This window comes from Neofelis nebulosa, chromosome 10 (assembly GCF_028018385.1).
Source record: "Neofelis nebulosa isolate mNeoNeb1 chromosome 10, mNeoNeb1.pri, whole genome shotgun sequence".
NCBI lineage: Eukaryota > Metazoa > Chordata > Mammalia > Carnivora > Felidae > Neofelis > Neofelis nebulosa.
The window spans coordinates 81,491,127-81,516,685 of NC_080791.1; the positions used below are offsets into that span (position 1 = coordinate 81,491,127).

The 25,559-nt window shown below is 38.5% G+C and overlaps 1 protein-coding gene across 1 annotated transcript in view; it reads right to left on the bottom strand.

The window, feature by feature from the left end:
* Positions 1-25,122, bottom strand: part of SLC5A12 (solute carrier family 5 member 12) — a 47,751-nt gene extending 22,629 nt beyond the window's left edge. Inside the window, exons 1-8 of the mRNA XM_058688493.1 lie at positions 24,447-25,122; positions 14,825-14,890; positions 13,602-13,653; positions 12,705-12,772; positions 7,935-8,089; positions 7,676-7,816; positions 1,919-2,048; positions 591-679 (exon numbers count right to left, since the gene is read on the bottom strand). Of these exons, the coding sequence (XP_058544476.1) occupies positions 591-679; positions 1,919-2,048; positions 7,676-7,816; positions 7,935-8,089; positions 12,705-12,772; positions 13,602-13,653; positions 14,825-14,890; positions 24,447-24,785 (1,040 nt within the window). The 5' untranslated portion in view covers positions 24,786-25,122. The remainder of the gene's footprint in view (positions 1-590; positions 680-1,918; positions 2,049-7,675; positions 7,817-7,934; positions 8,090-12,704; positions 12,773-13,601; positions 13,654-14,824; positions 14,891-24,446) is intronic.
* Positions 25,123-25,559: the final 437 nt, after the last annotated feature.

Below are 25,559 nucleotides of genomic sequence, written 5' to 3' on the forward strand. Positions count from 1 at the left end.
CAGGAGGTTTCAGCAGGAGATCTCATGCCCTACCACTTGTGGTCAATTGCAGATCCATGAGGAAGACAGGGACTTGACCTTGCACTTGGATACTACTCTCTATTCCAGCTTGAGGAAGAGAAGCTTTCCCCTCAGCAACCACTCAGCCAATGAAAAGCTGCCACACTTTGAACTCCCAGTTCAAATGGTCTTTTAGTTCATAACAGCCTTCCCAACTTAGTCCTTTTCTCCTTAAAATAAAGCATACCTCTCCTTTGTTCCCCAGACGTGCATAAAGCTTTGCCACTGCTTATTTGTCCTGGATTATAATTCTCTTTTATTTCCCAATAAGCCCCAATAAGCACATCTTTAGCTGGTAAGATAATTGTCAGTTTTTATTTTTAATGCTCCAAGCTACTTCATAAAGTTTTCTGAGTAAAGTTCTATACATTGTGTGAAGTAAAGCATTCAGCAAGCCAGCTGACACACAGTAAGTACTCAGTAAGTATTGGTGATTACTACCACCATCACCCTTGTCATCTCATGCCCTTGCCATCACCACTGTCATTATCATCAGCATCATCAGAGCAGGGTGTTGTCAATATACTAACCTCAGAGTTCCGCTGAAGGCACAAGCCACAAAGAGTCCAGGCAGTCCTGGCATTGTGAAAAATATCTCCATGACAAAGTACGGCATCAGCTTTGGAGGTAAAACAAGATAGAATTAGTGGTCTTATCAGCAGAGTCTGAAATGTGAGAATGTCTATTTTTAGCAAAAGAAGGTGGGAAAAAAAGACAAAAAATAAATAAAAATAATACAGGAGTTTGCATAGACTAAGGTTGTTACATGCTTGCAGTTGAGGTTATAATCAATCCAATTTCAGGGGACCTGAGGTCCAGCTCCAGCTGTAGGGAAGGAGGAAGGGTGGGAAGGGGCAGTGGATACTAGGAAAAAGGGTTGGATCAACTTTAGAAAGTTCAGGAACTTGTTTTGTTTTTCTTATGTTTGTAATGTATGCCATTCCCTTATCTGTTTACCCTTAATGTTAGCAGTTAAACCCTAACAACAAATGCTTAAAACAGGTCTTCAGAGAATGTAGGTATTATGGTTCCACTCTGTAGCCAGATTTGTGAGAGGGGGACCACCCCCCCCGCAGGACAGAGGGGACAGTGAAAAATACAGAGGGGAGAGAGGTGATCGTTCCTCCTGAGCATATCCTCCATAAATGGAGGGGTTTTTTTAATGTTTATATATTTATTTGAAGAGAGAGAGAGAGAGAGAGAATGAGCAGGGGAGGGGCAGAGAGAGAGAGAGAGAGAGAGAGAGAGAGAGAGAGAGAGAGAATACCAAGCAGACTCCAGACTCGACACAGAGCCCAAGCCCAACTTGGGGCTTGATCTCACTACTGCAAGATCATGGCCTGAGCCAAAATCTAGAGTTGGATGTTTAACTGAGCCACTGAGGTGCCCCATACAAATAAAGTTTTTGAAAGCACATTTAATGTAGTACATTGGGTTGATGGTGTTCAAGCTATGGTGAGAACACCTGCGTAGAAGCATTATAGAAACAAGGGTCATATTGTTCAATCTGAGAATAAAGCATCTTTAATGAACCTTGAGACATATAGAAAAAAAGAATTTAAAGGCCACATGGACAGCCAAAGCCATGGGTTCAAGCCTAACCTCCATGCTCCTCAGCCTTGTCCTGGCCCCTGGCCTTGTCTTCAAGGACAAGGTGAGATACCTTTTTACATGTCACTCCCCACTATTAGAACCTGGTGTGTATATCACCCAATAGGAAAGGAAAGAAATCAACTCTCTGGGGCTTAGGAAGTGCCTTGAGATCCAGGTGGAAAAAGAGAAAGAACCCATATTACTCATTGATGGCCAGAAGCACACTGATTTCAGCCATTCCCTCTGGACCCAAGGGAACACATACCTGGTCTGGTGCTGAGATAATGCCAGAAGTCCAAGGGTCACAGTCTTTGAAGTGGGAGTACATGATTAAGCCAGAGAAGACAGCACATACCAGAATGATCCAGAGACCCAACAAGTTAAAATACAAGGCTCTAGAGAAGAACACATAGATCTATCAGTAGCCTCTATGCCATATTACAGGATGATGAAGACATCACCAAAAATTCAAGGTGAAAATTTTGGTGGCTTTTTGCTGTAAAATAAAATTCCACAGCTTTCAAGAACCATTACATTTTACACTTTTGCAATTTTTTTTTGTTTGGGAATGTTACATTTTTAGAATGATTACAAAAATTGAATGAGGACTTTTGATGGCTTTTCTCTTGAAATAAGTTTTTCTGCATAGTCTCAATGTGTGGTATAAGATCTTGGATGAAATTTCATATACCAATCACTCATATTATGTAACTGCCAGTGACTTTCACCCCACTCAATTCATAAAATTGTCAAAAAGTAAACTTACATTTTAACATCTTTACTTCTAGGAGGATAATGAGATAAATGTAGAAGAAGACACATTTTGGAAATATTCACTATATTCATTCACTATCTGAATGAAATTTAAAGTTGATTTTTTTTCTTTTTAGAGAGAATAGAAAGTATACAAAGGCTAGGTCATTTTCCCCATATTCTGGGGAGCGTTTCTTTATATTGTACAACACACAAGTATGCTTGATTCCAGTTTGAGTGCCTTGACAATATGCTATGGCTATATTGTAGCCATTATTGATTTCTGAAAGTCAAATTATTACTAATTTTCTTTATCTCAAGGAAGATTTGAAAGTGGACTGGACTTATATAAACAATCTCATTCTGGAGAGAGTTTCAAAGGGCCAGGAGAGCAACAGTGGGAAATTTCTTGGATCCAGTCATTGTTCAAAGGGAATCAGATACATCCACATTTAAATATAAGGAGGGGTGCCTGGGTGGCTCAGTCGGCTGAGCCTCTGACTTTGGCTTAGGTCATGATCTGATGGTTTGTTGAGTTCGAGCCCCGCATCGGGCTCTGTGCTGATGGCTTAATCCTGGAGCTTGCTTCTGATTCCGTGTCTCCCTCTCTCTCTGCCCCTTACCCACTCGCATTCTGTGTCTGTCTGTCTCAAAAATAAACATTAAAAAACTTTTGTAATTAAAAAAATAAATATAAGGACACACACTAATTTCAAAGCCTCTTAACACCCATAATGTATAGGTATACCTAGCTTTCATAAAACGCTTAAGTCAAACTACTCATTTATGAAACAAATATGGTTAAATAATTATCTTGTTTGGAAGTTTCTATTTTATACTATTTACATTAGAAAAGGGACTTATCCCAGAAGTTACTTCCTTGAGAGTACTCTAACAATGCTTGGTGTTGAGTTACAAGTTTGTTTGCTTGTGTTTAGAGGGGTTGAGTTAAAGACCGCTGTTTGGGAATAGAAGTGACACATGAGGTGGCCAATCCCTATTAACTGCACTTTTATATTCTTACTTTCCTTCCTTCCAGACAACTGGATTCAAGCCTTTATTTAGGCTACCTCGAGAGAGGCCTCTCTGACCTTCTTTATTTGAAACAGTCACTTTCAGCTGTCTTATCTGTTTCCATTCCTTATACTATTTTACATCTTTACAGCATTTATGATAATCTGAAAGTATATAATATATTTATTTGCTTATTATTGTTTTCTCCCATCCAAACAAACACAGTACTATAGAATAGTGCTGGCACATAGGATACATGAAATTATTTTTATTTGGGGTAGTGAATAATTGAAAGAATTAATTAATTAATGGTAGAAATTGAGTACAATACAATTGTACTCTTTACATCATTTATTTTTAAAAAATAACATTGATCCCAGAGTCAGAAAACTTTATCCTTAATAGCCATCTGACCTTAGACAAGTTATATAACACCTTGAGGCGGTTAAATCATCTGTAAAACGAGTGTTAACACATCTGCTTTATTTCTATCATAGGACTAGTATAAGGATTGAATGAGTTACACTTTGTTAAAATAAATGTAGGCTATATAGCCATATAGAGAACATTCACACATTATCCAAAACAATTTTAAAGCTTCACCAGTCAACTGTGGGAAATGAGAAACCAATGGTGAGACTGTATTAAATATTAAAGCCCTGTGTTGTGAATTTGTTTTTTATTAGAAACGGACTGTGATTCCTTAAAAGCTAATTCTCCTACTTGTAACTTAAGCGGCTCCACTGATTCATTCAAAACATATTTATCAGGCATCTCCATGTACGAGGTTGTTCTAGATACTGGGGCATAGCAGTGAACAACACAGAACCCACCCCCATGGAGATTACATTCTGGGATTAGAGACAGGTGATGATCACCGAAATGAAAGAAATGAATAAGATGCTTTTAGATGTGATAAAGGTATGAGGAAAACAAACTAAGGCAGTAGGAATAGAACAAAAGTGACTCGTGTGTGTGTGTGTGTGTGTGTGTGTGTGTGTGCATGTGTGTGTGCGTGTGTGCTTATCTTAGTCAGGAGATGGGATGGAGATGGGAAGGAACCTGAGAAGCTGCATCAGCCCCTACTACCCTCATAGCACTATTTAAGATCAGTAGTCTTGAAAGATAAAGTGGAGTTTAGAGGAGGGGAAGTCAGTTTCCAAGGAGCACATCTAAAATGACACGGTGGGTGATACTATTTCTAGGCGCCAGGAAAATCGATTGGGTTTAAGATCAATCAAATCATCCTTAGTGAGTAATCAGCATTCCTGGCCATGAAATTATATCATAAACAAATGCCTGGTTTTAACCCATGGACACATTCAGTATGAACATTCTGGATCTATTTTCACCTACAAATGTTTCAGGATGTATTTTCCCAACTAGAAGAGCTTTTCTTAAACTCTGATGGAATGTTTTAACGGCTCCAGGCTCTCAGATAATTGTACAGAAGCAGATCATTTAATCAACAGTCTGCAGGGCCTCCTAGGTGAGAGCCGATGGGCAGCTGGCTCTGCGTGGCCTCCAGCTGACTCCGTGGTGAACCTCGAGCCTTCCATTGTGTGACAAACAAGAGGCCTCACCACATCCTCACTGCAGCCTTCCTTCCAGCTGCATGCACTTCAACTGTCCTGACCATTTGGACAGACTTTTCATTCCTGAACTGTATGAACTTAGTCAATTTGGAATCTCTCAGGGAAGTATTTTCTAAAGAGAATTTTTATTTTTTCACCTTTCTTTATTCTCACAAAATTCATATCATAGCAGGGTGGCTGGGTGGCTCAGTCAGATGAACATCTGACTTGATTTCGGCTCAGGCCATGATCTCAAGGTTCGTGAGATCGAGCCCAGCATCAGGGAGCCTGTTTGGAATTCTCTCTCTTCCTCTCTCTCTGCTCCTCCTCTACTCTTTCTCTCTCAAAATAAATAAATAAACTTTAAAAAATTCCATCATAGCTCTGGTCCTTCCACAGAAGTGGGGATGGGTGGAACCAGGAGTTGCAATCCTAAATGCTTAAGAAATCATGTACATTTTTTCTCCATGCGTATCTCTCTTTTTCTGACAGTTTTCATACCCATTAAATATTCATGCAACAAATTCCAGACGCCAGGCAACTATTATAAATGTAATTGTATTGACTTTGTTTGATTTCAACTCACTAAATGAGGCTTAAAGATATGCAAATACAAACACATACTTGGGAGTGTGTGTGTACATGTATATGTCTGTGCCTACACATATACACATATCCTCCTTTGTATACAGACACACACAAATATGTGTATTTCTACATAAATATGTGTTTCCAGGTATGCGTTTATACATACACACATGTAAGCATGGACTTCTTGAAGCATAACTTTTCAAATAAGCGATAAATATTTAATAAGCACAAAATATTATTCTTGACCTTGTGGGAAAAAACTTACGAAAAAGATACATTTCCTTATTTTCAGGTACTATCGTAGTAATAGGGAGAAATTAGCGTGTTCACAAGAAAAAATAATGTAACACAAACATAAAATTAAAAAAATCTGGATGTAACAGAGAATTATTATTTATTTCACCATAAGATCCTTCCCTGTAGAGATACAGTCAACTCCATTTTATTTATTTTATTTTTTTATTATATACAGAAAGGGTGTACAAGCAGGGGAGAGGGGCAGGTAGAGAGAGCAAATCCCAAGCAGGCTCCATGCTCAGCACAGAGCCTGACACATGGCTTGACCCATGACCCTGGGTTCCTGACCTGCACTGAAATCAAGAGGTGAAAGCTCAACTAACTGAACCACCCAGGCGTCCCCAGTCAACTCCATTTTAAAACAGAATTTTAAATGAATTTTAATTTTATTTATTTTTTAAGTAGTTTTTATGCCCAACATGAACTCACGACCTCAAGATCCTCTACCTACCAAGCCAGGCAAGGGTCCCTAAACGAATTTTAATTAAAAAAAATTTTTTTTACATTTATTCCTCTTTGAGAGACAGAGTGACACAGAGCACAAACAGAGGAGGGGGAGAGAGGAGACACAGAATCTGAAGTAGGTTCCAGGCTCCAAGCAAGCGTTCAGCACAGAGCCCGATATGGGGTTCAAACCCACGAACCGTGAGATCATAACCTGAGCCGAAGTCGGTCACTTAGCCGACTGAGCCACCCAGGCGCCCCATGAATTTTAATTTTAAATGAATTGTGAGATCAAGGTCACACTTGATCTTACATTTTAAGTAATGCAGCTATTTGATAAAGTGATGATCTTGTGTGGAGGATTTGTTAATATTATTTATTGTAATAGGATATGAATATGGTATCAGTGAATTAATGGAATACTAGGTAATGCTTTCAATTCTTCCTTCTGAGAATGTGTGAAATATAGAAGTAATATGTGCTCTTTTGGAATTCAAGTTCAAAATGGTGAACCATGTCTCAGCAATGTTATCTTGTATTCAGTCTAAAGAAAAAAACTGCACTGCAAGTATTTTAAAATCAGTTGTGGAAATATTCACAGTGGCTGTTTCTCACTCTAAGAAACATGGAGGTCATCCTGACAAATCTAGGGATGCTGGTATTTGGACAGCAACAATGAGGATAAAATGTCCGGTTTAGATGTAATTCTAGCCTATTGCTTCCAGTTCTGCAGAATAATACATCACTTCCTTCAATCCCTGTTCCAGAGCAGGATGCCTTGAAGGGTTTGGAAAAGGCTTCATAAGTTGTGCCCCTGTTGGAGTCCTTCAGGGTAAGCACGCCCAGCAAGACTGGTGACTGCTAGCTCAGCAAGAGTTGAATTGGTGGAAGCCCTATTATGTCTTACCTCATTACCTTGGCTTTCCTTTTTTTAAACCTGTCCTTGGAAAACTTAAGGATATTTAAAAGAAAAATAGTGCTCAAGAGACCACAAGCTGAATCAAATAAGTGATAGGGGCCACCTCATCACAGAAACTGTAAGTAGAAAATCTATGCTATCTACCTCTGCATTGTCAGTCATGGCACCTGATTTAACCCAGTAATTTCTCAATAAATGGAGGTAACAAATGATGGAGAGCAAAGGCAGGCAGACACAAGCTCAAACTCACTTCCCTGCTGAGATGGGAATAGTAATGCCTGCCTCAAAAAATTGTTGAAATGGTTAAATAAATCTTTCCATTTCTCTGTCACACACACACACACACACACACACACACGTGCACGTGCACAAGCATATAATAACTACCCAGTAAGGGAAAAGAAAACAGAAACATTTATCTATAACTTACAGTTTTGCATGTTTTTCTGTTTTGCAAGAAATGCATCGCTGTATGGTCGACTGATTAACACCATAGATCCCGAGCCATGTAAAAGTTCCTCCCACCGAGATTGTCCAAAAAGTGTGCCGCCTGAGAGGGTCCACATCAAAGCTGTGAGGCACAGAGAAGTGAGTGAACAAAGATGCTCTTTTAATGCCAGATATTATTTTAGTTGTTGAGGTCATGCAGCTAAATTTTATAAAACATGGAAAAGTAGTATTGGACATACTCAAATATATTTAGTCGAGATCCATTTGTTGAATGCTCTATTACATTGTGTAAGCCACCAGCATGAGCTGATCCTTGAATGAGAACCGTTAAGAATCCCACAATCATGACAACCATCTGAAATGCATCTGTCCACACCACTGCTTTTAATCCTCCCTGCAATGGAGACAATGGATGTGAGTTATTGAAAAGGAAGGCTACAAGTCTTCCAATTCTTTACAACCTCTCCACTGATGCAATCTTTCTTTCTTTCTCTCTTTCCTTCCATTTCTTTCTTTTCCTACCTTCCTCTTTTCTTTCTTATTTTCTTCTTTCTTTCTCTCCCTTTTCTTTCTTTCTTTCTTTCTTTCTTTCTTTCTTTCTTTCTTTCTTTCTTTCTTTCGTCTTTCTGTCTTCAATAGTCACTGAGATATTTTATGTGCCAAGCAGTATGTTATGCATGGGAATAAAAATGGCAAGTAAAAAAGACAGGTTCGTTATTTAACTTCATAGAGTTTATAACCTGGTGGGAGAAGCAGATACCAGACAATAATATAACTAATTATTTAGGATTGTGGACAGTGAGGTTAAGAAGGACAGGTTACTATGACAGCATATAGCAGTGAGTCCTGACCTGGTCTTGAAGAAGTGGCATTTGAAGGATGGAGATGTATGGCTGAAGAAATGAGAGAATGCTAGAATATGTAGATCGAGATGTATACAGAATGCCCAAAGGGAGGTTGCTGAATTTGCTAGAGGCCAGAACACACAGATTTTGACAAGTCTACATAAATGATTTCTTAAGAGCAGTAAGAGAGCATTAAAGAGGGGTGACACAACTCATTTGGTTGTGTCCGACTTCAGCTAAGGTCGTGATCTCGTGGTTCTTGGGTTTGAGCCCCGTGTCGGGCTCTGTGCTGACAGCTCAGAGCCTGGAGCCTGCTTCGGATTCTGTGTCTCCCTCTCTCTCTGCCTCTCTCCCAGTCGCACGCTCTCTGTCTCTCTCAAAAATAAATAAACATTAAAAAAAGATTTAAAAAAGACAGCATTAAAGAGATTTACATGATGAGAGATTTTGTTTGTTGGCTTCATAGTGGTGTCAGGAGTGGTTGTGTGGACAACAGATTGCTGGGCCATGGAAAGAAAAGAAGGAGCAAGAGATACGCTCAGAGTTGACGTCAGTAGTCTGTGCCCAAGATGACAGAGGTTTGGAGCAGGGTAGAGATGGAAAGAAGTGGGTGGATTTGAAAGATACTTGGGAGGTCAAATCAGTATAACATGTGAATAATTGAACACAGATTTTGAGGAAGTGAAGGAATTGAGGACAATCACCTGGGTCTGGTTTATACAGCATGAAAGTTATTTTTTTTAATTGAGTGACAGTAAATAAATTTGGGGGAACTGAGATGGTAAAAGGCTGAGAAAGAAGAAAAGAAAGAATGATAGATTCCAGACATTCCTGGAGAAAGGAGCTTTAAGAGGTAGAGGATGATCAAATAGCAAACAAGGCAGTCTCTCCAGAGGATCAATCTAACAGTAGAGCTCAGGATAGAGGCATGAGACAAGAGGTTATCATGGTGGTTATCAAACCCGATCCTCTTTAGAGTCACTTAAAGAGTTTGAAGATAAACACACAACAACGTCCCAGCCCCAAACCCCAGGATTCTGAATAAATTGAGGTGTGGGTGGGGCCCCCGTTCTGCATGTTCTCTGAAAGCTCCCCAGGGATTCTAATGTACAATTATAGTTGAGATCACATGGTCCAGAGGAAAGGAGGTGACAAAGAGGCTGCTAGAGTAATCCAGGTGTAGGATCCCTCGTGACCACAGTGAAGGTGGAATGAGCAAACTGGGAAAGCTCAAATGAAGCGATATAAAAAAAAGTGCTTTGAAGATGAATAAGTACTATGAGAATGGAAGGACATGGTATTTTTAACATTGAAAAATAGAATTATCATCCCCGGTTACTCCTCCAGAGTGTCAAGAACTTCTGTGAAAAGATGACAGGCTTCAACTTTATCTGGAGAAGAAAGGAGACATCAGGGTTGCCCTATCATTTCTTTTGTAATTAAAATGTAACTTAATAAATAGTCATCAAAGCCCCTCCAGAGGCCTTGCATTTGTATATTGTGTTCACATCCTGACATGAGGAATAATCAATACTTACCTCCCACCTGCCAATTAGTGGTATTTTGATTTTCTTTAAAGACATTAAGGCTTCTAAACCCAAATCACAACATCAGATTTTAGTGATATGAAGACCAAATGTCAAAGATGTCAGTTTCCAGAGGCTACTTGATATCGGTTATGCAAAAATGTGCATAAAGCTAGCTGAACTTCAGTTAGACATGACGTAAAAGAACAAAACACTTTATGAAATGTACATCAAAAGGCAGATTATAGCCACTATGAAAATTTCTCTGACTCTATAAGTCTTTCATACAATCACACACACACACACACACACACACACACACCACTGATCTATAACCCTGATCATGAGATGTCACTGATGTATTTAATCAGTCTGTGATGTTTGAAATCTAATGTTTACCTCAGTAGATTGCAAATCCCTGAATGGCAGGAATCACTTATTGTTTTAATCTTCCAAAGGTTATCTTGGGTACGCTATGCATTCATAGGATTCTAAAGAGTTTGCAATACGAGCATCAAGTGTTAGATAAATAAGCCACCATTGTAGTGAGATCCAGAAGCCTGTAACCTGGCTAGAGAGAGAAGAGATGGGACCCAGGTGTGGTAAGGGATTATTAAATGGGCGGGTTGATCCACATCAGGAAAGATTTCCAAGACTAGGCTAAGAGGCTTATACTTTATCCTGTGGAACAATGGGAAGCAAGAAGAGAACTGGGTCAGTTAAGTGGCATGACGAAATGGGTGATTAAGATTAATCTTACAGGCATGCAGGGTGGAGGGAAGCACTGAAAACAATTAAGAAGCAGTAAATTTAGTTCATTCTAGCTTATTGTAGTTATTAAAATATCCAGACTTGTTTCTGACATCTTACTTTTCGGTTTCTATTTGTGCCCTATTTTTTTCTTTTCCTTTTTTCTCCTCTTGCTTAAATCACTTGAGGTTTTTGTTTTGTGTTGTTTTAATTCCCTTTTTCCACTTTGACCATTCTATTTAAATGGGATTTCTTGAAATGTTGCCATAAATTTTTAAGTTAGAGTCTACATATAAAGAATGTCTTAATCCCCAGCAATTCAAAGATTATAAAACCACCAAGTCTGATTACTCTCTTCCTTATTTACATGCTATGCTGTCCAAATGAGGGTTATTCTTTTTCTTAATCCTCAAATTACATATAATAGTAACTGGTAGTATTGGTGTATTTTAAAATATTATAAATTATAATATATAATATATTACAATATAATGCATAATTAGATATGTAAATTATACCATACTAAAAAAGTTATTCTTTATCATTAAGCACCAAAAACTGTTTGACTAGACTTATTAAATGTTTACTATTTTATTTTCTTATCATTACTTCCTCCATCTAAAATTGGATAATTTTCCTTCTTCCCACAGTTTTTCTAGGTTTTTCCTAGATTTTTCTAGGTTTTTCTCAGGGGAAGATATATTAGTGGTAAATTCTCTTGGTTCTTGACAGTTCCTGAAAGTTAGTTTTTTGCTGAATACGCAATTATAGGTAGACATTGTTTTCCATCAATGCTTTGAAAATATTATTTCACCATTTCTGCCTTCCATTATTGTTGTTAAGAAGTGTGCCTTGTATGGGTAGGTTCCTCGGAGCAACTAATCTGTCACATATGGCCCGATGTACATGGACCAGGAGCTTATTTTTAACCTAGGTAAGAGATATGTGTCTGGGATAGAACAAACTAGGGTAGTGAGAATGGAATGAAAAAAAAAAAAGACAAAAATCAGTAGTGCAAAGAAATGGTGGAATTTGAATGTATGAAAAAGACGGGGCATTTTTAAGTTGTATATTTTCATGATATATGTTCAAAAAGTGTCTGACATGCACACAATACCAAACTCCATGGATGGTCTGCTCTATGATAATATAGGATGATTTTATTTTCCTCTACAGAGGAGAAAAGAGAATCCAGCTATCTGAAAACTGTCATATTTTTAACTGGTTCCTTACAGCCTCTGTATATGGTTGCCAATGACTCCGAAGAACGAAGATTCTCTTTGCAGAGCATGATAAATAACAGATGCCCAGTGAATTTTTTTTGAACTAAACTGATTTTAACAATTATATAAATATGTGCCAATACCACCCAGCTTCCTTGATTAAAAGCCCAGCATGTGTTAGGTCAAATGTCAATGTAATCCAAGATTATCCATAAATAACAGACAAAAGCTCTGGAATCCTCAAGTTTACAAAATACCAGCATCCTTGATCATTCATACATGCATTTTGTCTTTCTCAATCACTAGGCAGTGAAGTATATGCTACCTATAGTTCATAATTACTGTTAACAAGCACTCTTTTTTTCTCAGCAATTGCATATGGTCACTTATCCTCTGATCAAGGAGGTACTTCTTTCATTAAATCTTTTCTTTGCCATGACTTTCTCGAATGAGCCCAGAACCCCAACTCTGCCAATGGTACTGAAAAGAAATTTAAATAAAACAACAGCACCTTCCTCAGGAAACTGTGATGGATAAGCCAACATATTTCTATTGAACTTTGGAATAGTAATTTATGCTATAAATAGACACCCTGTTGTTGGAGATTTGCCCTTATCCCATATTAGGAGTTGGTGCTAAATACTTTTTCACAGTTAGATACGTACCAGGGTACAGTAGAAAGTGCAAACAATTCCTGTTGCGAACACAGAGCCCCAGAGATCAAACCCAGTCACTAGAAAAGGAGAAAAATATTGAAAGAAGTTACTCTGAGAAAAGTAGAAGAGCAAGTTATATGAGGAAAAAGTCACAATATTTTTGTAAATGTTCTTCGTGGGCAAATGGAAATCAAATTAGAATTTTCTCTTATTAAATTCACCTCTGATAAAGATTATGTTTTGCATTGTTATACTTCAACTCCCAGTCTAATTTTTAGATAATATTAATGGCCAAAGTTTTTCTCCTAACATTCTGCAACTTCAAGTTTTTGCACCAACTTTTTCTTAGCAGATTTTGTCTGAGTGCTTTGAAACCACCTGAACATCAGCCATGTAAATATTTCTTGATATAAGCACATAGAATGATTAAATTGAATATTGAATACTTCTAATATTATAGGTATCATTATGAAATTAAATTTTTAAATTTTTTTGTTTCTAGGATTCTATTCTCTCAAAAATGTCACGTATAATTCTTAAAACAATCACTACAACTACCTTTTACACCTATATTCAGATCAACTACTTCATGAAATCACTCAGACAGGATCATACATTATAAACTAATTTAATGACTATGTGCATGCAATACCAAAATTGCCACCCTTTCAGTGATTAAAAAAATAAACAAACAAAGGGCAATCAAACGTGGTGTTTGAAACCACGTAGGCAAAATGAAGCAACTAACGATTTCCATTATTTTCAGTTTTGGAATTTTGGAGCTTTATGTTGTGACCACTGCAGTCATTAGAGCCCCCTAACCACAGGAATGTCTCCCCGAGATGTATGCATATTTCTCAAGGTGTACGACAATGGGAATTACCCACGGGAGTATGGGTAACTCACCTTGATTGAGTGCCAGGGCAGGGGCATACACCACCACTCCTGTGTAGAGAATCTGGTGGGGAAACAGGAATCAGGTGAACAGTGTGAACGGGGACACGGAAGAGAGAGCTGCCTCAAAGGCTCCTTATTGACCTCAGAGAGGTATCTCCCTCAACATGTGCACTGGACATGTCATTGGCAACCACTCTAATCTTGAAATCATCGATCACTGTCATCAGTTTGCAAAGGGTTTCATAAGCATTAGATGGAGGAAGAGCATTGGACTTTCAAGAGTGCTATGAATGTTGAGATTTTATGGCTAGATATGGTGTATTTCTGAAGGATATAAAAATAGGCTTCCAGGTACGTTTCTGATGTAAGCTTTCTCCACCCACCCCCGCCTCCATGCATATATCACAATGACTCAGCCTCATGTTTGCAGCTTGCTGAAATAAGGATTTTAGAATGGAGAGAATACAGTGCAGGGATGACTATAACAACGTGAGTGGGCTCATCTTTGGACTCCCAGGATTGTAGCCACTACACTGACAGAAATGAGTGCAGCCCCATTTCCTTTTAAATGGGATTTCAACATTTAGAGACTGGTGTGAGGGTTTTAAAAGGCAAAGGTGTATGGGCATGTCAGGGAGTGCTGCTTTTGTCATTTTCTCTCTCTTAAATTCTTCAGTTGGTAAGTGGGAGTTTTGATTAAGAAAGGGAAGATTATTTTCCAGCAAAAAGTACTTGGTGAATCATAGGAAGTGAACCAACAGCATGCCACACTCAAACGGGGGGCAGCATGAAGGAGCCCAGAGCCTAGGAAGTAGGAGAGAAGTCCAAAAGTGGAGAGAGGGAATATTGTCTTAAAATTATTTTCAGCAAAATGGGCATTCCTGTTTCAACACAGTTCACCAGTGAAAAACCAGTTACTGGACCATTTCATATCCAAAGCAATGTTTACAAGTGAAAGAAAAATTTTAAATAAAATGTTAACGTTTTTTTCCTTTGTGGTTTATAATATACACCTGTTTGTTATTTATTATTTGGGTGGATATACGGGATCTGTACAATGTGGATAACTCTCAATGTAATCACATGTCTCACAAGTGCTATCCTTGGAAGAAAGTAGTTTCCTCTTGGCGTTAAGTCTGTCCCTTAGTTTCATGAATTGTCCCCTGAAGCAAACAAACCCATCTCTTTTCACCCCACACATTCTGCATCTGTAGTGGTCCTCTTCCCCTTACCGTCTGCACGATGTAGATGACAGTGGCTGCGTAGCGTACTGGTTTATTGAATCGCAGTTGTAAGTACTAGAAAGAACAGAGAGAAGGACAAGCAAAGAGTCAGAGTTTTACACAAAAGCTGCTCAGAAGATTCTCATATGATCTCCCTAATTCCAATCCTTGCCCATCCATTCCATCAACCATACATCTGGCACATTGGTTCTGCTACAGCAAGATTCTAATCATGTCACTCTTTTTCCTAAAATCGTCAATGATTATCGTTGATAAAGTGCTCGTGCGCACTGGGTATTCTCTCTCTCTCTCTCTCTCTCTCTCTCTCTCTCTATATATATATATATATATATATACCCTTCCTATTGTAAGTCATTCCACTAACCCTCCCATTGTATTTATTCTCCACATAAAATCACTGTATGCTATTCAGTCAACATGCTTTGTACTTCTCAGACTTTTTTTTGTTTGGCCAGACCCTTCAATGTGAGAGAAACTCTCCCCCCAACCCATTCACCAATTCTTAGTCATCTTTCAAGAACACTGGCCCAGCAGCCATGCCTATTCCTACCTATACTTTCTCCTCTGAGCTCTGAGAGCAATTATATTACATTATTTATTACATTAAACTTGATCACCTGCTGTCTTGCGTATTGATGTTGGATTCATGTATCTCACTGTATCTGTTCCTTAAGGCTACTGTACAACAAATTACCACGGATTTGATGTGGCTTAAAGTAACAGAAATGCATTCTCTCGAGACTCTGGAGACCAGAAGTGCAAAATCAATTTCACTGGGCCCAAATCAAGGTGCTGGCAGGATGGAGGCTTTAGAAGAGAATCTTAACTCACTTAACGGTAAAATAATTTTTATTCCTGAGACTCTGGTTCCATCACTTCCATCACAATGTGGCTCTGTGGTCACATTGCCTCATCTCCTGGCTATCCTCCCTCTGTCTCTGTCTTAGAAAGGTACATATGACTGTACAGAGGGCCTACCTGGATAGATCCAGGATAATCTCTTGTTTTAAGAAGCTTAATTTAATCACATTTGCAAAGACCATTTTTTTTTTTTTTAATCATGTAAGGTAATGGTCACAGGTCTAGGGATTAGAATATTGACTTTTATTTTTTAGAGAGGAAGCGATGCATTTTTCAGCCTATCACACTTACCTTCCCTGATACATGTAAACAGTGTTCTATTTTATTCACTTTTATTTTCATCTTTCATATATTCATTTATTTATGAAATAATTATTGCCTGACTTCCTTACTGTATTCTGACATACAATAATACCAAATATGATATAATCTGAACCCTAGGGGATTTTACAGATTAAAGGAGATGACCAATAACAAATTTATACTAATAAAGAGTGATGCTTCAGGTATGATATGTTCTAGAAGAACTACCAGGAGCTGTGCACACGTTAATAGCTGAATCTAGTTTACTGTTGGAGGTCAAGAAAGGTCTTTCTGAGTAAATATTCTAGACTACACTAGCATTTGTCTTCTCCTGCACAATAAACATGTACAGAGTGAACAAAATAAATGTGAAAAGTAGAAAATGGGGGCACCTGGGTGGTTCAGTGGGATAAGAGTCTGACTTTGGCTCAGGTCATGACCTCATGGTTTGTGGGTCTGACTGAGCCCCACATCAGGCTCTCTGCTGTCTGCTTGGAGCCCACTTCAGATCCTCTGCCCCCCTCTCTCTGCCCCTCCCCTGCTTGCTTGCTCTATTTCTCTTTTTCTCAAAAATAAATAAATATTTATTTATTTATTTAAATATACATATATATATATTTTTTTTTTTTAAGTAGAAAATGTGACTTGAAGTTTCAATTTCTTGGTAGTAGTTTCAAATTGGTTGTAATTCTGTCTTACCCGCATTGAAAAAATATTTTTTATTAAATCAGAAGTTAACTACTGGTTTCTTCTTTTCCTGGAAATGATACCTAACTGTTGCTTCAAGGCATAAGATGGGTCCTTCTTTGAAACCCTAAAAGTAACTCCCTTGGCAGAACTGTTACTCAACTTCATACTAATACACATGTCCCAGTTTACCCTGATCAACCCTTACTCCAAGAAAATAACCATATTCTTTGCAGACCTTCTTTCTTCAGATGATTGATTCAGTAAACTGTGTATGAGTCAGGAAATAGTCTAGTGGGTGTATAACTAAGGGCACCAAATATAAGGAAAATATTCTTAAAGAGGTAAGGAAGTCAGTGAAGAGTTAATTCTCAGATGTCATAGGATAGAAAATGGTGCAAAACTTTTGTGGTGAAGACAATTTAGGTTCAAATCATATGCCCTTGAGAAGATTCATTTACTGCACTAAACAACGGCTTTCTTTTTCTAAAACTGGTGCTTATAAGGCTCAAGTGGCATAGTATTTGATAAAGCCAAGTATAGCGAGAGGAATATAATGGGATCTTAATGACTGTAGCTGTCACTGTGGATGCAACACCTGAATTTATTGGCGCTCACATTTCCAGTACATGTTGATGGCATCTAAATGCACCTGTGATCATTTGCTTATGGGCTTTATTTCAGCTCTTGCACAGGGATAGCTAGAAGTGCTTGGGGGTGTTATTGGCCAAAAGCCAGTGACAAAAGGGAGTTAGACAAATAAATATTCTGGCTTCTTTGCCATTGAGGAAGGACAACCCTGAGACATGATCCATATGTCTCCCAGAGATCCTCAGTAAGATTTGAACCTCAATTGCTCACAGTGGTGACCTGCTCAAAAACACACCTTCTATTGGCTTCATTTCCTTCCATTTCCTTCCTTAACTGCCACTTGCTTCACCATATTCAATGAAATTACTTCCCCCCAAAATGATTTGCATTCAAATCCTTGTCTCAAGGTTTGCTTCTGGAGGAATATAATTTAAGGCAAGTATAATCCAACTGGCAACTTTAAAAATGCTCGTGAAAAAAGGTGTATCTTGCTGATGTGAATATTTTCCCCATCACATAAAAGAACTCAAGGTAGCCTGCTGGAGGATGAGATCAAGTGTAACACAGATAAGCTGTCTTGACTGAGTTCCCCTAGACCCACGAGCCACTAGCCAACCAATTAGCTGATGGTAGTCATATACAAGGTCCTAAATGAGACCAGGAGGAGAACTTGACTATTTTACTGGACTCTACTGAGCCTAGACCAAATTGCTGACCCATAGAATTGTGAGCAAATAAAATTATTTTTTTAAGAAATTTATTTCGGGGTGGTATGTTGCACAGCATTAGATAACTGATATAAAAAATCATACCAGGAGTGGAAAAATATCATAGTAAAGCCCCAAAATATTTGGTTTTGACTTTGGGACTGGATGGCACTGAAGTTTGGGAAAGCAAAGGGGAGATTGTTCCTGAAAAATGAAAAGACAGTGAAGAAACTGCTACAGAAATCTGGACGAAGTCAAGGGTTTTAACATCTTTGTTTAGTTTCACGAAATTCAGTCCATTCAGTCTAACCTGAGAGGCAGTATTGAGAAAAAATATATGTGAAAAAAAAAAAAAGATGTAGATCAAAAGTAAGACTCCTTGAATTCTAGGTTGAGCTTTGCCGCTGTCTCACTCTGACCTAACCCTCTAGTTTCTCTTACACGAGACAAGAGAGACAATTCCAACTGCATAAGTTTGTATCTGAATGAATGCATTTACCCAGTCTTTCAATTAGCTCCTCCCTCCATCAATGGTCCTCTTTGGTGTCTATCTATCTATTGCTACAGTCTAAGTAAAAATGAAAGTTCAACCAAAGGGTTGCATGCTTCTTGCTCGTTTTCAAAAATAGCACAGGTAACACCATCATTATATTCGATTATTTTCAAAACCCCAGACCTGATCAAGCTACATTCTTTTCTATCTCAGTAAAGAGTAAGTCAACTTCTTATGTTGGTTCAAACTCACAGAACATGGATCCATTCTTTACTCCTCTTTTTCTCTCACTCCCCATATCCAATTCATACAAGAATCCTGGTGCCTATGCCCACTTTCAAAATATAGCCACTTGCATCATCTCTTACCACTGCAATAACATCAGCTTTTGCCTGGGTCACAGTAAGAACCTCCTAACTAGACCTCTGGCTTCCACAGTCAAAACCTTAGAATCATTCTCAACATCCAGCTAGAGCAACACTCAAAATACAAATCACATCATGTCACTCTGTCGAAATGCTGTAATGACCCATCTCACAGAGAGTAAGAGTCAATCCTCACAATGACCTAAAAGGCTTTATAGCATTGGTTAAAACCCTATCAAACCCTGAATATCCATTTTAAAGCAAACATATTATAACAGCATTTACTATACTGAAATAATATTCGATAATGACGTCTTACACCTACACATCTAATTTCTGAAAATTTAGTCACTACAATAAGACAAGTGTAAAAGGAGAATTAAAAGGGAACAAACTTACCCTCCAAAGTATGTCATCTATAATGCTTAAAAACCACTATAAAGGATGATATTTTAAGAGTAGTAGCCTGTGCCTTCTTATAATGAAAAAGTTTGGATTAAAGAAAAGTAATTCCGAAGCCATTTAGTTTTTAAGAAGTCTAAGAAAAATGAGAAAGCAGCCTATAAACTAGTGCGAAGGGCAAATAATAACAGACTGTATTTATTAGCGTGTGATAAGAAAAAGAAGGAAATAATTTTAACTGAAGTGAAGACAACATGATGAGACTAATTATAAACTGTCTAAGTAGAGATAACAAAAATGTATGATATTGCAAATGAGCTGAGCCTAATTTATAACGTGAGGGTGAGAACAATTCCTTATGCTTTGACACGGGACAGAATAATGATAATGTCACACAGATGGCACATCTTAGTCTCAAAAATCCCACTTTATAACAAAGCATTTAAATCAGTTGGCTATTGCTGTATAGTACTCACCCAGAAACTCACTCGCTTCAAAACAAAGGACATAATCAACTATTCTGCAATTAAAAGAAAAAAAAACTAAAAATAAAAAATTTAAAAAAGGATTTAATATTTGTCATCATTTTTTGTGGAATTGCTGGGTTATTTTTCTACTTGTTTCCCCAGGCCTCTCATGGGGCTGCGATCAGCTGCAAGGTCAGCTGGGTGAGAAGGTCCAGATGGCCTCGTTCACATGTCTGCTAGGTGTGTTGGCTGCTGGATGGGGTGCCTCTGTTCCCCTCTCTGTGTTCACTCATCCTCCAGAAGCTAGCCCAGCTAGCCCAGCTTCCTGACATAGCAGTACCAGAACAGCCTTCCAAGAGGGCAAAACCAGAAGCTATCTACCTCACGAGGCCTAGGGCCCAAATACACACATCACTTCTGCCACACTCTATTGGTCAAAGCAAGTCACAAGGCCATCACAGATTCAAGGGGTGGGGAAACAGACCCCACCTCTTCCAAGCCTTTAGCACTTTAAAGACCCCGGAAAGGATATCTATGGATGGATAGCAGGGAATGGAGGATGAGCAAAGAAACGTAAATTCAAGTTGCTATAAAGAGCTTAAGTGGTATAAATGTGGGGACAGTAACAACAACAATTATACAAATCTCTTATGCAGCATTTACCATTTGCCAGGTTCTGTTAAAAGCATTTGCATGTAACACCTCATTGACTCCTCACAGACATCCTTTGAGACAGGTGCTTCTATTATCACTATTTTACATATGTGGAAATCAGGTACAGAGAAGTTAAGCAATTTTCCCAGTCATGCCACTGGTAGGTGGCATCACTAGCATTCAAAGCCAAATAGACAGAGTCAAGAGTCCATGCTTTTAATCCCGGCACCAGATTGCCAATTCTTATAAAGCAAAAGCCACTCCTCAACTCATATGCACTTTACACAATCTGAATTTCTTATTATTAGGGTACTAATAATTTTAAAATATGTAGAGGGCAGGGGCACTTGGGTGGCTCAGTCGGTTGAGCATCCGACTTTGGCTCAGGTCATGATCTGGCAGTTCGCGAGTTCGAGCCCCACATCAGACTTGCTGCTGTCGGCGCAGAACCCACTTCAGATACTCCGTCCCCCTCTCTTTCTGTCCCTCCGCCACTTACTCTCCCTCTCTCAAAAATAAACAAACACTTAAAAATAAAATAAAATATGTAGAGGGCAGCAAACTCTATAAATTAAAATCAATGAAACCCTTACATTTCCTGTATCTGTATTAATTTAATAATTGAAAGGCAGCCTCAAATCTCCTCAGTTACATATTTGCAAGTGGTTTAATGTAGTAAATGAACCACTTGACTAAAACCAGTTACAACCAACTGTGTATTGAGTAGCACATCTGGAATGGATTGCTCGGTAAATTTTTCAATAGTTTCAAGATAATGTTTTTATTCCATTTTAATTTGGGGAAAATATACTAATTTATAGTGTGTGTGTGGATAACTTTTTATTTTAAAAAGTTAACATTATTATGTAGCAAAGTACTACTAATTTCCATTTGCAGTAGCTTTTGAACATGAGGGCATTAAAAAATCACTAAACACACGGTACAAGTATTCATTACATATATGCGCTTTACATACTGCAAGATACCTAGTGTCCCTGCTCATGCTCCCTAAATTTCAGTAGTGTCCCCCACTCATTGCCAAATTGCCCCATAAATATTTAAAGCTCTCTGTGTCTGCCACCACACCCACTAAAACTGCTACTCCTTGTAATGGGGTCCTCTACGTCTTTGATCTCATCTTTCTCCTTTCTCCCCTTGGCTCACTCATCTCCAAGCACACTGATTTCCTTGCTGTCCTTCAAACATGCTAATCACACTCCCCTTTTAGGGCCTTTGTGTCTGTGGTTACTTTAACTTGGGTGTTCTTCCCTCCTATGGTGCAATTGCTTGCTTTCTAGAGGTCCCCACTGAAACAAATGCCTTATTATCATTGAAGTCTCACTTAACCACCCTATGCGAATTATCAACATTCTGCACTCAAAGCAGAACTCCTACTTTCTACCTTATTCTAATTACCTTTCCTCTATTATATTTAGTAGGGCAGGATATCATTGTGATGCAGCATTCAATCTCTAAAGTTAGACTGCCCTGCCCCCCCCCCCCCCCCCTGCCGTGGCTTAGTCAGTTAAGCATTCAACTTCGGCTAAGGTCATGATCTGGCAGTTGGTGGGTTCAAGCCCTGCATCCGACTCTGTGCTGACAGCTCAGAGCCTGGAGCCTGCTTCGGATTCTGTCTCCCTCTCTACCCCTCCCTGGCTCACTCTCTCGCCCTCTCTCTCTTTCAAAAATAAATATGCATTTAAAAAAATTAAAATTAGACTGCCCAGGTTTGAAAAACTGCCACTTGCTAGCTATGTGACATTGAGCAAGTTACTTAACTCTATGTGCCTCATTTTTCTAGTCTGTTAAATGGGGATGATAATAATAGAACCTATCTAAAAAGGTTATTTGAAGGCCAAATGATTTAATATGTGTAAAGTCCCTAGAGCAGTGCTCAGCACACAGCTAAATAGCAAATACATTTCTGTTATGACCGTCCTACATAGTATGTTTATTGATCACCTTCTCTGCTATAAAACAAGTGCCATGAGAGCAGGGGTCTGACTCAGTGCTTCATCTCTAGGACCTAGAGTGTGCCTGGAACATAGATGCTTAATGAGTATTGAATGGACTATTGAATTAGTTGTAAAAATTATTTTCCACATTTGGCTATTTTTTTATATATATATAATTTGAAAAGCTCTCTTAATGAAATCTTCATGAAAGAAGGGAATTATGATTTCCTACATGGAAGCTGAAGGTGATAAACACTTGGTAACTCGCACAAGGTCATCCTATTATTAAGTAATGGACTTTGAAATCGAATTCATGTTTTCTGACTCTTCTCTCTCTATCCCTGGGTCTCCCTCTCTCTCTTTCTCTAGCAGTTACTTAGGTTTTGTTTTTTGTTTTTTGTTTTTTGTTTTTTGTTTTTTGCTTTTTGTTGTGTGTGTGTGTGTGTGTGTGTTTTGTGTTTTGTGGTTTTTTTTAATGCTAGCAATGCCTTTGGGAGTCAAACCTTAATAGCTGATTGGAAAAACCAAGGATATATTTATGTTTTCAGCAATGAGGATGATAAGCAATGAGGATATGTGCATATGTATTTTAGGACTAAGTATAAATTTAGTCATTTTCCCTTGAATGACATCCTAAATAGTAACTGTTGTATTACCTAATTCTGATTACCTAGTTTTGGTGGGGAGGGGAGTTGGAGGTTGGATATTTGGGGTATGATTATCTATGGAATCATAAGTTTTAAAACTTTCCGGAAAGTTTGTGCCTAAGTGGCTTTTGAAGTCTAGAGTAATCCTTTATAATCATTTAGTTTAAGGGGAAAAAAAGAGGTCTTTTAAGAATCCTCTGCTGTGACTTAGTAGGGATCGTACTGGATAAGGAAAATAAATACCTTTCTCATAGAAACCGACTTAGGATCATGCTTAAATATTGGACACACAAATTCAAGGTTTAACATGCTATTTTTCTAGACAATTATGGCAAAATCAAAACTGCCTCATTTTCTTTTCATTAATATAACCCCCTCATATCATTTAGCATTTCCCCCCATGGAAATATTTTCTAATTTTTTAAAAAAACATTACCATTTCTCCACTGAAAATTGGAGGATAGTAATAACTTATATTAAAGTATTCAGCTCTATTATATAATGGAAAGGGATAAAGACAAAATGGGCTCTCGGTAGGCTTTATCTGCTATACAATTTCACTAAGCCATTTATCTAAATCTCAGTGTTCTTATCTGGAAAATGACGATATTTACAGTATATGTTCTGAATATTTTTTAGAATAATGATGTCAATAATACAAATAATAACATTAACTCTCTCTCATTGAAACTCTCCTACAAGTCAGGCAATGCATAATGTGGTTACAGACAGGTTCTCATCTAATCATTGAAATGCCTCTGGGATTGGCTCCAGACTTTCATTTTACAAATGGAAAAACAGTTGTGTGTCCAAAGGTAACCTTGTCCCAATAACAACAAAATGTATTTTTACCGTGATGTGTAATTGTCCTGAAAATAAATGTGTTTTTCAACTACAATGTGTTATTAAGATGATGTATGTTATTAGAAGAAGAAGAAAAAAAAAAAAGAATAACCAAAAATGTTCAAGTGGAGAGAAAAGAGCAACTCCTTCCAAAGTAAAGAAGAGAATGATGTGTTTTGAAGTGTTGGGGTTCAGAGCCAATGGCCAAGAAAGAATTCTTGAGATGTCTTCAGTGCAAAAAGGTGTTTTTGTTGTTGTTGTTGTTGTTTTGTTTTTGTTTTTTTTTTAATAATGGGAGCAGGCCAGGACCCAGGGGCAGAAAGAGCTGCCCTGGGGTTGAGAGGAGTGACTGATTATATCCTTGGGAGTTGGGGGAGGCAAAGACAGGGGAAGTTTCCAAAAGGACTTTCATGTTAAAGGAGACTCACGGGATCCTCCAGGCCTAGCTATTTCAAGTTAAGGTTGTTTTACCCTGTAGCAAAGCATGAACAGAAAGACAGTTGGGGGTTCCTGGAGAAATGTTCTAGTCCACCTGCCTCAACTATTTGTCAATGGGCTGCAGGTTATAAGAAAATTTAATTCTATCTACATTTCTTTGTGCCTTTGTTTCCCACATCAGGTAATAGTTGTCTTACCTCGTAAGTGCTGGTGATGCCAGATCTGTAGAACACAGGGAGAAAGAGCTCTGCTGTGAGGATGATGACGAATGCGTAGGAAATAAAGAAGAGCAGAAACGATGCCCCAAAGCGATAAACCTCGGAGGGGGCCCCTAGGACTGTGACAGCTGACATGAAGCTGGCTGTCAGAGACAAAGCTACAGGGCCAAAGCTCATTTGCCTTCCCCCAACCAGGAACTCCCTTGAAGTTGCCTTTTTCCTCTCCTTGATAGCAAAGAACACCCCAATTCCAGAGGAAATGACAAAGAGGGCTGCAAATACGACGTAATCCCAAACTGCGAAGTTCTTCACCTCCATGCTGGGAGCTATGGCACCAGAGTGTTGCTTTCAACCAGGTCTCAGGGAGGTTGTTTCCAAAAGCAAAACTCAGTACAGTAGATGTTTTGCCAAGAGAGGAGGCTGTAATTTTCTGAAAAGATTGATGAGCACAGGTACTTGAGTGGATCTTCAGACACCAAGTTGTATTCAGAGAAGACCTCAAGAGTTGGCTACAAAGAAGATTCTGGTAGTGGTATTGGTACCAACAGATGAGAACTTGAAATCTGACCCCAGCCAGGAGCTGTCTGCTCCTGGACTAAAGCATGTGCCACAGAGAAGGAATTCAGATGTGTTCTGAAATTAATAACCATGGGGGTGGAATGGACTCGCCAGATAACATGCTCTTTTATCTTCTGGATTTTTTTTTCTGACTTAAGGTTAAACATTACTGGGGAAACAATGGAAGTGATACAAGTTGACCATCTCAGCATTTTAAATTAGTGAAATGGAATCTGTAATACACAACACCACCCTTAGTGGTGTCTTATCCCCTGAGCAAGGGAGGGTGGGGGATGGGTACCTGTGATTGCCTGAGGCATCGGGTGAGGAGGGAAAAGAGCAAAGGACTGGTATTGAGGAGACCTTTGCTCAAGTTGGCCAGGATCGTAAGCAAGCTGTGCAATTGTTGGCAAATCGTTTAATCTTTCTGAGCTTCATCTGGAGCAAGGAGGTAATAAGACCTTACAAGGGTTACTAGGAGTCTTTCAGTGTCTCAAACTTGCTACCCTGTTTTTCCTGATCTGTAAAATGAAA